Source organism: Castanea sativa, chromosome 10, assembly GCF_040712315.1.
Source record: "Castanea sativa cultivar Marrone di Chiusa Pesio chromosome 10, ASM4071231v1".
NCBI classification, from domain to species: domain Eukaryota; kingdom Viridiplantae; phylum Streptophyta; class Magnoliopsida; order Fagales; family Fagaceae; genus Castanea; species Castanea sativa.
In genome coordinates this window covers 25,371,378-25,386,103 of record NC_134022.1, presented here as the reverse complement: position 1 = coordinate 25,386,103, position 14,726 = coordinate 25,371,378, and the positions used below count along the sequence as shown (strand labels likewise).

The following is a 14,726-nucleotide window of genomic DNA, read 5'->3' as shown; positions in this document are numbered from 1 at the left end:
TTAAAAAAAAAGAAAAATTTGTGAAGAGCTGACAAACCATTACAGGATTTCCCTATATTTATTTTCCAAATATACCCTCCTCGAAACCGTGACCTCACCTGAGACCACATTAAAAAACCGCAGTGCATTGTCCAAATTGATTTCTCTCTCTCCTAGACCCTAGCTCTAGCCTCTTAAGCTTGTCCACTAAGCTCGACCCATATCCGAAAAGGGCTCCGGATATCCTAAAATGGATGGGTTCGGGTCGAGCAATCGGTACGGCTGCGGCGGAGGCGGAGACCGGAGGTTAGAGATTGTGAGTGGCAAGGGCTTTAACTCGAACCACGTGTACGCCCCTCGGATTGACTCGCCCGATCTCCCACCGGTTCCGTACGCGATGGCTCGGGCGAGTCAGGACGGGTCGTCGAAACCGTGGGGCTTCAATGACCCGGAGGTGAAGAGGAAGAAGAGGATCGCTCAGTATAAGGTTTACACGGTCGAAGGTAAGGTCAAAGCTTCGTTCAGAAATGGGTTGCGTTGGATCAAGGCCAAGTGCTCTCAGATCGTCCGAGGTTACTAGGTTCTGTCTACAAATCGGAGAATCAACGGTTCAGATCGCGCCACGTCACGTGTTGTAGGACCCATTTGATGGTGTGGGGTCGGTGGGTCCTGCTCTGCTGCACCATTTTTGTCGGAAAGCTGTGTGGGGGAGAGATTTTGGGGTGGGGGTCGTTAAAAATTGAAGAGAATGCGTTTTTGTCTCTTTCTTTCTGGGGCATTAATTTTCTTGTTATCGTTTTTAATCTCTCTGTTCTGATGTTCAAATTATATGGTACATTCTCTTTTTACCAATCAAATGATTTTACATTCAGAAAAGAATAGTATTTGGCATATTGTGTGTGTCACTGTCAATGAAGGAGTTTCTTTTTCGGATTGGAAATTTGAAAATAGATTGATTTCAATGCGTAAGTTATAATATCCTTTCATCTGATGTTATCAAAAGTTTTATCATGTGACATCTTTTCATTTTGATGTTTTGTTATCAAACTTTTAGGGACATTTCATCATGACCTTTAAAACCAGAATAACAATCCTCATGATTCATGATCATGTATATCTCTTACAAATGTCAATTCTTACATTGCACTAGAGTCAAAATGTCAATCCTCACAATTCCTATACCCGCCAAATTTACTAATTCCTACATTTTCAATTTTTTTTTTTCCCTTTAATGGAAATTTTTTAAATATTAATGAAATAAAAAACTAAAAATGCTGAAAGTTTCATAAGTGGTATCTTTTATAGGTTTATGGTGCAAATTTTCCTTCTCAACTATCAAATTATCAAAAAGAAAAAGGCGAAAAAATAGAACTAAAAAGCAAAGGCTACACATAACCAGCCAAGAACCTTTGTACTTATGCTAGTAATTCATTTTTCTTTGTAAGGTCTGAATATGAACAGGCACCACAAATGGTGTAGTAAGTAGTAACCCATTTCTTTATTTTGTTTTTGACATTAGTAGTAACTAGTAACTTATTTCTGAACCCTTCAAAATTAAGGGAACAATCATTATTAATCCCACGACCACGACTATCGAGTATAAATGTTTAATCCCCTAACTGCCAACCAAAAAAAGGAGAATGTTTAGTCTTTTATTGCTTTTGTTTTGGGCCAATCATGGAATGTAGCCGTAGTCCAAGTATAGGGGGACGCTGTAACATATTTATTTTGGGGTTTGGCTTAGGAGTGCACTAAACTAAATTGTTGGTATGTCAAACGCTCTTTCATTCTTTTAATGCATCCCAATCACCTAAAAGCACATCCATCCCAATGATCTCATGCATTGGCAACTGCCAACTGGAGAAGTGTAACATATGGCCTCTAATTGTGAGCCATCCCCTTATTGTATTACGCAACTAGAGAGAAGGAAAATCCTCAACCTATCATAAGCTATTTATAGTATTATACTACTGAGTCCATAAAATACAGCAAATTACAAAGCACAATGTACTATTAGTGGGTTTCATTGCCACTATTCAGAGACCAACAAAAATTTGCCAAATGTCGCCGAAGTAAAAGTATCAAAAGCATGCAAGAACCCATCACATGTCGACATGTGTTAGCAATGACACAAGCAATTTAATTAAGTGCTAACATGTGTCATCTTGAAAATTAAGACACTTATACCAATTAAATGATTTCATGTGTCTTGGATAAAAAGTCTTTAAGTTCCTCCATTCAGATTGTGACATGTCACTTAACCACCCCCAAACTCCTATAAGTAGAAGCCTTCGTAATAAGACATTTCTCACATTTAAAACACCAAGAACCACCAAGAGGCATTCAAAAGATTTAGAAGCGCTTAGAAGTACGTACAAAAGCTTTACTAGAATCAAGCCCTAAAACCTCCAAGAACTTCAACCTTAGAATACAAAGAATATTTGAAAAGAAATTGTCCAAATAATCTTCTTAGATCTCAAAGTTCACTGGGATCAAGTTTTAAAGCCTCCAAAAACTTCAAGAGACCAAAAAATCGAGGAAGCTCTACAGATTTAAGCCTCCAAAGCCCTAAGGAACTTTCACAACAACAACCTTCGAAGATGAAGAACGCACGAAGAATACACAAAAAACATGAAGAACAAATCATTTCTAACAATCTTATAGCCAGAAATTTTGTTGTAATTTTGTTTTAAAAACCTTTGATCCATTCCTCAATCCAATTGAAGGATATTGATTGTTATTCGAATCAAGATTACTTTCCTATAATTCCAATTAACAAATCTTTCAAAAGTATCGAATCAATAATCACTCTTTTGTAATTACAGAGAATTATATCACTCATTCATTAATATAAATTCACATTTGTGAAACTATTTTATTTGTTTGATATTTGTCAAAAAAAAAAACTCGAAATTTAGTAGTTTACAACAACTCATGCAATTTGTTTTTATCTCTTTGATTGTTTGTATAAAGGACTTTTGTTCTGCAATAACTTTGTAACAGTGCCATTTTCTGACTTGTCCAATATCAGAGGAAAGAAACTGGTTAAAAAGGGAAAAAATAAATAGAAAAATCATCAAAAAGACTTATGAAAGTTCTTTTGGTATGCTTTAGCAAGAAAGGGATATGGTAATTCACCACAAAAAGAGAGGCAGCGTCAAAGAAATTTTTTGTGCTCATCTTTTGGCAAAGGCAAGAATTGATTCTTAGGAGTCTTTTATACATGTTGTATTTTGTTCTGCCTTCTTTTCTTGTAAGCCAACTATTGGGACATTTGGGGGTTGCCGACCCAAGACCATGTGCTACTAAATCTCAAGCTTTTAACGATATTTCCATTTGCACTCAAAAAACAAAACAAAACCTTTGTATATATTCTGTAATGTCTGGGTTCAGGAAGTAGGCCTGGCCGGCCCATTGCAATAACCTCGGAGGTTTGTCCCAAGCCAGACATGTACGCCTAGCTATTCAATATAATGGATTCAGCTGACTTTGATTCTCACTAATTCTATGATTTCCAAATAATTGACTCTGAATCATTGTTACTGTCTTGACCTAGTGATTAGATGAAATCACAACGAAATGAAGTAACGAATGTAAATCTTCTCTTACCAGAATTTTGTTCTAATCAATATTGTTTTGCATTTTGTTCCAGATGCTGTAAATCTTCTTCTATTGTCGACCTCTTTATGTTTATCATTATAAATTATTGCAGCACTCACTCCTGCTGAGTCCTGATACTCAAGGCAACACTTCATTATGCTGCCAAATAATTTGTAATAGATTTCAGATAGTGGCTGAATGGATTGCAGTTAACTCCGTTCCTTCACAAAATTTTTTACATTTTTGACATTTTACTTCCTTCTAATATTTTTTTTATTTAACAGTTGAAATTGAAAGTTACTTTTTTCAACTCTCAATCTCAATCCTTCTTTGCAATTGCATGTTACACTTGATCTCAATCCATGGCTAAACAACATCAATTCTAAAAGCTTACACCAATTAATGGCCCTCTTCAGATTTTTTGGCAATTCACTCGATATGTGAATGTATGAATTATGTCAAGAAAAGATGTGGTGTTTTCTTTTCTTTCAAGCTAGTAGATGTACAAACATTGAATCATGGTGATTTCAGCATGATTATAACCAACCCTGCTACCCAGAAAGCTGAGCTTCCACCATTTACAGGTACTGTACAACATAAATTTATGGCGATATATCTCTCTCTTAAGCTATATGCAACAAAAAATTAAGGCAAATCAAGCCAAAAATCAAATATCATTTCAGACGATAAAGTATTCAAGAAAAATTAGAAGCATCATCCCCCCCGTTTTTCTGATACATTTACAATGGATAAACATACTAGAGAAAGAACACAAAAACAAATGATACCTTAGCTCTCTTCGACGGAATTAACACCTAAAAAGTACAGAAAGACATTTCTAAGAATTGACTTAATAATCAATAACACATATCTTTTCTCTATTTCCCAAATAACACCAACCCTTCTTTAAATTATAGTCCTTGTAAATCTCTGTATCTTCTTCTATACTATTCACCCATTGATTCCAACAATCTTAATCCCTTGGCCCATAAACTTTTACCATGACCAAAACAAACAAAAAAAACAAAAACTAGGGGAATAAAAATGATGCATGCATGCAAAGTAGTAAAATACTAAAACATTCAAACCCCAAACCAAAGGTTCCCTTTCTGTCCACCCTTCAATCTATTGACCTCTGAATCCTCCCTTGTTAATGACCATCATCAACCAAGTCCATTTGTTGCAGCTTCATTTGTTGATAGAACTGAGCAATGAACTCCTCAGCCTTTGCATCAATCATCTCGTCCCCACCATCTTCATCTTCATCATCCTCATCATTATCCTTGTTTAGCTCCTGGAGGTTAACCGCGGAGGCATAGCGGCTCATACCATCTTCAGAACTCGAAGAAGAGCTTGCCCCAGATTGATACGTGGGTGAATGTAAATCCTCAGAGTATTCGACCATTGTCGACGTGACAATAGGTTTAGGGGCTTCAAAAATGGAGGGTGGCGGAGATGTTTGATCGTTTTGAAGGTGCAAGGGACGCATAGACGCCACAAGACCCTTCCACGAGTCCTTAGACGGCGCCACGTCCACAGGAAGGGGTTTCAGTTTATTGGACTTGCGGCTTCGGATCATAAACAATGCTACTTTAACAAGGTGCATTGGACCACGCTTCTTTTTCTCATAGTCAGAAACCTGATTGGTCTTGATGTTGTTTTCTGGGTTAGGGTCTATGTTGATGATGAAGTTTGATGCTTTTTGTTCCATTAGGAAAAGGGTGATGAGAAAAGGGATTCTCTTTGCTGTGAAGGAATTGTTAGTTGCCCTAACCCTGCGCAGAGCAGGGGTAGATGGAAGAGAGCCTTGGTGGGAAATTCAGGAGCAAGCAATTATATATACCAAGACAATAGGGTGCTAGCTAGGTATATACCCTAATATAAATTTAATAGGAGTTGTTATATATAGGAATGGTTTATATGAGGTTTGCTTCTTTCAGAGTGTTCACAACAACGTGTTAGAGTTTGTATAACTTTATTTTTAGTGGTTTAGTATTGCGTTTAAAAATAAATCAGTGTATCCCTCAAAAGAAAAAGAGGTAAGCGTAGAAGTATAAGCTGTAAAAGTGAAATTTTAAAAAACCAGAATAAATAAAACCTCAAAAAAGAATATTTAACATTACAGATCGACAGTGTAATAAATTTATGAGAATGTAGTAGTTATAAAAACTAATGAATTATGTGGTGAGTTTTTAAGTATTCATTCTAGTTGAAGTGACTCAGCCAATTGACATATGTATGTGTGTACGTGAGAGAGAGAGAGAGAGCACGCACATCAAGAATTAATATAATCTTTAAGTGGAATCCAATGGCATAAGCATTAGCTTAATTATGTTTCCTTATTTATTTATAAGAGGTAGAATCATGTTTTGCATTTTCAATAGAATTATAAAGGGATAACATGTGCCCCACAATCTTCTGCAAAGTCGATCCACACATATATCATATGTGTCTATAGAAGGGCAAATGGGCAATGATGTAATCATGAAATGAAATTGAAAAAACCATGCTACAACATAATTTGCTAATATTTTAAAAATTCATAAATGTAGAAAGGTATATGGTAAATCATGAATATTAATGATCATCAAGCTAACTCACAAGCAATGCATTCCAACTAGGAGAACTCAAACTTTGTTTCTTTTTTTTTTAACTAGACCTCAACCTAATCAATGTGTATAAAAGAGTTAATAGAATTTAGAAGAAAATGGGCAAAATAGGCATATGTGGCAGCCATAGCATAGACATAGTAGTAAAATTAATTATTTAATTAAAACAAAAAATTGGTGGTAGCATGGTTTGTCAACGCAAAAATTGGCGTGAGGGCGGTTTTTCAGGCTAAGAAATCGATTGTAGAAAAAGGACAAAGCTCTTGCTTTACTCATTCCTACGCCGTAGGTTTCTGATTTATTTTGAACTGGTCCTCGCTGTCTCTCTCTCTCGCCACCTAATTTTTTGATGAACAGTTTCCCATTTTGATTTTTAGAATACTTAAAAAAAATTGCATATGATATGAGACTCCATGTAATGACCCTAAAACATGCGTCCATGCAGTCTGCGTGACCATGTTAGTACAGTACATCTTCATCACATTTGTTACAGTGGGGTCCGCCACCAATTGACATCTACTTCATTTGGACATGTATAATTGGTGATGGGTCCCATATCTTCGTTTAATCATTGCTTATGATCGGTACGTACTCGCGTACACGCATAATCTTCCAGCTGCTTCTTTGGTTTCTATAAGGAATTCGTCTAAGAATATGAATTCCTACTTATAATTTAAAAAGATATTGTAGTGTATTTTCGGTTAATTAAGTAAAAGAGTTTTATGGTTCAGTATCTTTACCTGTGTTGTTCAATGTTCATTTGAGAGAGCTTTTTTTTTCTTTTTCTTTTTTAACTTTATAAAAAGCTATAACTAGAAATAAAATGGGGTATAAAAAATTATGCTTTGAAAAAATATAATTTCACTAAGAATCTTTTAATTCAATTAGTTAATATTTTATAATGTTTTTAATAGAGATATTCAAAATTCAAATCATCTAATCCTAAACTATTAAGCTATAATTAAAATAATAATAATTTCAAAACATAATTTTTAATTTTGATAACATAATAAATTATCAATTGTTTCAAAAATTTAAGCTATTAAGAAATTCTGAATTTATTCATTTGACTATAATTCTAACATCTCTATATGATTATTCTTTACTATCACATCATGAAAATGATTTTTTTTTTTTAAATTTTGATTTGGACAAGATTTGATGTAGGTTCATTATTCTTTTACAACAAACCTTACTAATTGAACATATTTGAAGAAACACAAAGCACATATTGTTGTCACTAATAACTAGTTTGAGATACCAAATAATTCTTTAAAAAGAAACTTGCGTGAAAAAAAGTTGGAAATTGTTAATTGGAATGTTTTGATTACCTCCTTGATTGTTGTAAGGTGCAAGTGCGCATCACTGATTTTCCTGCATTGGAGAATTTTCCGTCTTAAATATACATGAAATTGATTGAGTATAGAGGTGGAAATTTATGGAAATTAAGAAATTCTTTCGCACCAACATGTCTTTTAGTAATTGTGGGGGGCAAAAAGATCCTGATGGGAACGTGGGCCTTTTGGGCCGTGTTAAGGACGGCCGACCTGATCCTGGGTTTAGAAAGTGTTAGTACTATGGGTCGGCCCATACGCCGAGGATCCGAGGATCCAGCCGAGGGTGACTTTATCCTCGGATGAACATTGAAGAACTCGGGATTTCATAGTAAAGATTAGGGGATGACATGGTTAAGGCCAATAGTTAAAAGGGGTGAACCCTAGAACGCCCCAGAAGCACCGGTGTTGAAGAAATGTCAAAGATAAAGGCTGCTACCTCCACATTAAAAACCCTGCACCTACCACCCTGGCCGCATTTATGGGGAAGTGACACCTGAACAGTAGAAGAGAAACTTCTGGTTACTATTCAAAGGCACTGAGAAGGGAAATATCTAGGCTAAGGGGGAGGTGGGGCAACACGTGTACAAAGTGTTCAAAAGAGGAGTATTTAAGGAGAAACCTGGAATAGAAAAGGAGAGGACTTTTTGTAACCTAAAAAGAAAGAAAAGACTAAGAAAGGGAGATAATATAAGAACAGCTCTCGGCTTACGTCCGAGGAGGCCAATTTACAATATTCCTTATTGTTTCCAAGTATTCGAAATCCTTAGTTTGTCATTTAATCCCCACATACTTCTAACCTGGGTTTCAAGCCCACACTCTACAAATTCATATTGTTTAAGGCTCATTGGGCCTGGGCCCGTAACTGTTCTTGGGGCCAGGTGCAATTGTGCACTTACAGTAATGTAGTTCCATTAAATCCATTTATCATATATACCAGAAATTAAAGAAAAACAAAAAGGAATAAAAATTTCAATGTACATAAAAGGGGTATGGAATGGAGAATTTGACCTCCTATATCTCTATGCCTCTGTTGAAAACATTAGAGGGTAAAACGTTGAATTTAGGAGTGCCTCAGTTATAAACTATAGTCGATACTTTTAATCTTTGGGAAACAATGTAACTGATACTTCCAACTACATATTTAAATAGGTTTCAAAAAAAAAAAAATTACATATATAAAAACAACCATGTACATAATTATAATAATTTAGAGGCGGTCCTTAAAACCCACAAGGCCCACAACTCACATCGACAATAAAGGGGCTGGAAAATCCTTCATAATTTATTTATTTTTTGATAATTATAATCATAATTTAATTAAATGAACGATTCAATGATACCGTATGAAAATTTTAAATCTCTAAAGATTAACCAAATCTCTCCAATATTATTGTCAACCAGCCTTAAGCAATACCAAATCATTTTTTTTTTTTTAAGAAGTGGCCGGCACCAAATCCTAAAAATTAAAAGATTAGAAAGTTACGAACTAAATTAGTACTTCCATAACAAAATTCTACAAAATAACAAGAAGGTTACGGATGTACTAACTTAAATTTTTTTTTGAGAAGATACTAACTTGATATGTTTACTACTTTTTTAGCATTATTTTTTTCCCCAAATTTCAGAGATTAAAATAAAACATGATCCAAATTCAGTAATTAATTATATATTTTCACCTTAATTAAGCTTTTTTAGAAGATTGATTAAGTTAATTATAAGAAGGTTAAACGGTCTACATTCTCAATGATCCTATAGGGGGCCTGACTTAAATGTAATCTTTGGTTTGTTAATAGAGTTATTAATGTGCTTTTAATTACCTAACAACAAATAAAATTACAACATAAAAAACGACAAGAATTAGTCCAAAAACTGTTGGGCAAGGTTATAAATCCTAAATAGATTGGTTATGGCATGCATTCCTTTGCGTCATTTTATTCTATTCAATGTTGTACTTTTGGTAAACTCTTTAATTAATACTTTTTTTTTCTCTTTCTACTAATGCTATTTTAGGGTTTTTTTCATTCTCTTAACTTGATTGAACTCACTCTTTTTTAGTAATCATGCTTTAATCACGCTCTTTTACACATGACCAAACCATCTCAAATAACTCTTTATTATCTTTTTTTTTTTATATCAACTAGTATGTAACCCATGCTACCGCACGAGAATAGATATAATTTAATAAAACAATGGAAATAAATATATTGTATTTTATTATTTAAGTGATACCATTGGTTTTGTCTTTTATTTATTTACTTATTTATTTATCATGAGTTTAGTCATGTTTAAAAGACTTAGTTTATTCATGTTTAATAAAACTTAGTATTATGTAATTTTTTAACAAATATTTTTATCATACAAAATTCTAATGAAAGAATGCTATATAGACATATATATTCAAGGTTGATTCATACACGGTACATATAACTATGATTAAGTTGCTTTATCACAAACCATTTTTAACAAAATATTTTAATCAATTAAATATAAATCTCATAACGTGCATCTCATAACAATATATAATAATAGAATAACGTGAATCTCATAGAAAATTTTTTTTATCAATTAAAAATCACTAAAATTATGAGCATAAAACGTAAAGACAAACAAATAGGATAAATACTAATTCCTTAAAAGAAAACTTACAGTGAGTTGAGAAAACTATACAAATAATCTTTGATATTTAAAGAATAATGTGATTACAACTTTCTTTCGAAATTGGGTAGAGACTCGTGCTGATAACGTGTTATGAAAAAGAAAAGAAACATGCAATGTCAATGATAGGAAAACAAAACAATTTTATAATTAATAATAAAAATTATTGACAAAAAGGAAAGAAAGTATAAATATACAACATCAATAATAGGAAAACCACAAAATTATATAATTAAACAATAAAAAATTTACACAAAAAGGAACGACAGTGTAGGCAGATGAAATAAAGTAGTAATCAAACTTTAGGAATGGTTGGAATTCGTTTTGCAGAGCATAAACCAGGACCATGAAAATTATAAAAACAAGTACAATCAGAATATCTGGAGAACCTCTTCTTATATAAGATACAAAAATACCCAAATACATGCATCATTGATACCGAGAGATTCTTTTCAATTCCATGTGGAAAAGGGAGGTGCTTGAAAATACGTGAGTGTGGAAAAGAGAGGTGACCCTGAAAATACACGGGTGTGGAAAAAAAAAAAAAAAAAGCACATCAGAATTACAAATTAGAATCCAATTTCATATTTACATTGACACGTGGTACAATAATAGATTAGAATTCTAATTTAGAATTCCAATTGGAGTTTCTCTCTGCTTCACCTATTATATATATATATATAGATAGATAGATAGGGGACCCCTATCTTCAAACAAATTTTCTCATTGTGAATCATATTGTTTTCTAATATACATTTTTATTTCAGTCACACTCATTTTATGAACATGTTACTTCTTAACAATCAAACATTCAGAACTATAAAGATAACTTGTCAAATAAAATATGACCAAAAAAGAAAAATATGAGGGGGCCTAGATTTTAAATGATGTGGGAGACTTAGAAAACAATCATGATAACACATTACAGCTGTAGAAATACAAGTTAGTTCCACTTCCACAAATCTCTGACTAACAATGACATGAATGTGGGATTGCTTAGCACAACAAATGTGGCATGTGACGGAATATTTGGAAGCATCTACATTAGAAGAACCATAAAGTCATAAACCCTAAATTAATAAAGTCATAAACCTTAAATCAAGTGTCGTATTGAAGAGGTGCATTATTGGTGACCGAAATAATGTATTGGCTTAAATCAGAGTAATATATAGAACAGAAATATAATTTTTATAGCTATTTTCAAGGGTTTTATTTTTATCACACATGATAAGCCATTTGATTATTTTGATTCATGTTAGGACATATGTGAATGATGTTAGGAACATATGTCATTTAGAATTGGCTAATCCTATAACAAAACACACTTTACTTATAATTAGGTAGATCTAGGATGTGTTAAATACTTCAAGGAACAAGAGTTCAAGTCTAGTATTGAAGCCATGTAAATCTGTCCAAGAAATAAGTGAAGAAGTGTTGATTCATTAAAACTCAACAGTTGCTCAACAGATACTATCTATCGAGGCTCGACAGATACTATCTATCGAGAATTATGAAATTCAGATTTCCAGATGTGATTTTCAGCCGTTGCTGGCATATATATGTAGGGTTTCTTTTCTTACAACCCTAGACATATATAAAACTTATTTTAAAGGCCGTCACATAAAAGAATATAAGGAGAACACATGCAAAAGGTGATCGATGTCTTATTCTCTTTAAAAGAAGCTACTGCATCTTTGCGTCTTAGGGTTTTGTAACCAAGTGCTTCTTGATCTTCATTATTAATGAAGTGAAGAACTTTGCAGCCAACAATCTTCTTCAAATTGGTGAGTTAGTCACGTACTAGGAGCTTTACAACATTGGTTAGTCACGTACTGAGATTCGTGCAAAAGGGTGGCATTCATATATTGAAGAGTTCAGAGGTTTTGAAGCGGTAGAAGGTTTCTGCTGTAAGTTCATCTATGGGGATTGTATAGTCTAAGGACAAAGGTTTTGTACTAGATCTGAAACTCCTCTTTACTATAGTGAATTTCTTTTCGGGAAGGTTTCCCCCCAGGTTTTTTTACTATGAAAGTAGTTTGTTTCATTGGTTTTCCTGGGTCATCATATCTTGTCTTATTTACATTTCCATTGTGCATGATATTGATGTTAGTTTGTTTTAACAAGATTTATTCATAATTAATCTAATTAACAATTTAGGTTTAAAACTTGTTAATTCTATCAACCGATGTCTAAATTTCCCAATAATTTAGCACATTCGTCCTAATAAATACCTATGGAGTTGCTATGAAATTTGCATTATTCTAATATGTGTTTTGGCTATCTGTGAGACTTGGATTCTTTTTTTTTTTCTTTTTTTTTTGTGGTAAATAGAGATCATCTATAAATACATAGAAGAAGTTATAAAGTCTATTACTTATTAGAATATATATATATATATATATATATATATATATATTATAATAAGTAATAGATTTTATAAATTAAGAGTATGACATAAAAGTATAATAAATTTGTATTGAATCTTTTTATATCCTTTATGTTTTTTTTAAGATATATTTTTTAAGTTTAGATGTATGGATTTGAATGTAAATATAATTGAAACAAAATTAGAGTAAAATTGGAATAACACTTCACATGAAAAATTTGAGTGCATTGAAATTCTAAAGATACTTGGTATATCTAATCACAGTTCAATTAGCCGAACATTTGTTATAATGTCTCTGTTAAAAATATTAAAATATGCCAACTGATTGAGCTAAAAGATAAATTATAAATTATTAGTGTATAACCCATGTATATGGTACAATTAAAAACAATCAAAATTACGTACACATATGAGTTTAAAGTATACCTAGTGTAAGAGTTACACTTTTTTTAAGCCATAAATATATACATAAGTTTACCTATTTTTTTATTTTTTATTTTTGGATATATACATGATTTTACTTTCTTTTTTTTTGAGTTTTTGATCATTTATTGGTATTGTGGGGGTAAAATGAATAAAATATGTATTTGAGCCTTGGGCCTGATTTTGTGGAGTAAGCCTGTCCAAGCAGAGCCTTTGAGGCCCGCAAGCCAGTTCATGCTACAAGGGTTGGAGGAGCTGTCCGAGGAGTATCTCCTCGGATGGGTCAAGTAAAGGTCATAGGACATGCCAAGGTGTTTGGAGAGAGAATTCCGGAAGATCTGTTGGGTAAAGACGTGATCCACATAGTTATTGGAAAGAGGAACGTACGAGAAATATTAGAGGGGAAAATGCTGCTACCACCGCATTAAAGACCCTGCACCTACCTCCCTGACCGCATTAATGGAGAAATGACCTCTGAACAGTAATGTTCAGCCTTCTAGCTAGTGTTTGAAGATTTCAAGAAGGTGCTGGATGGGACAAGTATCTAATTGGAAGATCTGTGTTACACGTGGAAGAAGAAAGGAAGAATAAGATGGATATAAGAGAACGAGAGAAGAAGAAGAGGAAAAAGGAGAAAAGGACTGAATATTTGAACTGTAATTGTAATATTGTTCTTAAAGAAAGAAAGGCAATACAAGTGGTCATCGGTTTACGTCCGAGGAGAGTTTCTTTGCTATTCTCATTTATTGAATACGCGGATAACGGCAATCTAGCCTGTTTTTCTCTTTATCCAATATCCATAATCTAGGTTTCAAGCCCACACTCTACAAATGTTATTGTATAAAGCTTTTTGGGCCTGAATCCATCTAGTGACTGGACCGAGTACAAATTGTGCACTTACAGATATTATACTCTTTGTCTTTTGCATAATATTAACTCACTTAGAACCAAAAAAAAAAAAAAAGATATGACACATGACACAAAACTAGACAACAATTGAAATCAAATTTAAAATCTAGTTGAATTTTTTCTTAGCTTTGCTTTAAATACATATATAGACATATAGGTTTTGGATCTTTTAAGCAAACTATATTGGCTTCTATAAGGGTCCATTTGATTGGAGGGGTAGAAAAGTGGGAGGATAGAAAAGATTGTGATTTTCCTTCTTTTTGTTTGGTTAGGAATCAAAAAGTGGAGAGAAGAACAAAGTAAATTTGAATAAATTTACTCATATACTCTTGTTAAAAATTTTGCCCAATTAAAACCAAAATGTGACAAACAACCAAAAAAAAAAAAAAAACACAGAGGAACGCAAAAGAAAAGAAAAGAAAAGAAAAAGAAAAAGAAAAGGAGGCAACATCCAGGAGGGAGGGAAAAAAGTTAAATAAGCCAGACAAAGCCCATGTGCAAGTGCACGAGGGCATTTTTATCCATTAAATAGCTCAATTTTCTCCCTTCAATTTTCTCTTAATTTTGAGAAGAAATCTTTTTGGTGAGCCCGGGAAGAAAACACCTAGACCCCTACCATTCATTTTCCTTCCTCCTCATCCAATCAAACACACTCCAAAAAGTTTTCATTCTCATGATCTTTCTAAAATTTTCCATCCATCATATTTCACCTCTAAACAAACACACCCTAAGTATTTTTGTGTTACTTCACAAGAGTCACCATAACCATAATTATACATATGTTTGACGAGGATTCTAAGCTAATATTAAATGGATGTACGCATCACC

General features: G+C 33.3%; 2 protein-coding genes across 2 annotated transcripts; one reads left to right on the top strand and one right to left on the bottom strand.

Moving 5' to 3' along the window:
• The first annotated feature begins 229 nt into the window (after positions 1-229).
• On the top strand, positions 230-559 carry LOC142612287 (uncharacterized). Its single transcript, XM_075784399.1, has one exon. The coding sequence runs from the start codon at positions 230-232 to the stop codon at positions 557-559; it is 330 nt and encodes a 109-aa protein (XP_075640514.1).
• A 3,553-nt stretch (positions 560-4,112) lies between these two features.
• On the bottom strand, positions 4,113-5,431 carry LOC142614166 (uncharacterized). Its single transcript, XM_075786711.1, has one exon. The coding sequence runs from the start codon at positions 5,288-5,290 to the stop codon at positions 4,730-4,732; it is 561 nt and encodes a 186-aa protein (XP_075642826.1). The 5' UTR covers positions 5,291-5,431; the 3' UTR covers positions 4,113-4,729.
• Between the last annotated feature and the right edge of the window lie 9,295 nt (positions 5,432-14,726).

What these genes read in the sequence shown, in the direction of transcription:
- LOC142612287 (XM_075784399.1), top strand. Translation starts at nt 230, where the DNA reads ATGGATGGGTTCGGGTCGAGCAATCGGTACGGCTGCGGCGGAGGCGGA.
- LOC142614166 (XM_075786711.1), bottom strand. Translation starts at nt 5,290, where the DNA reads ATGGAACAAAAAGCATCAAACTTCATCATCAACATAGACCCTAACCCA.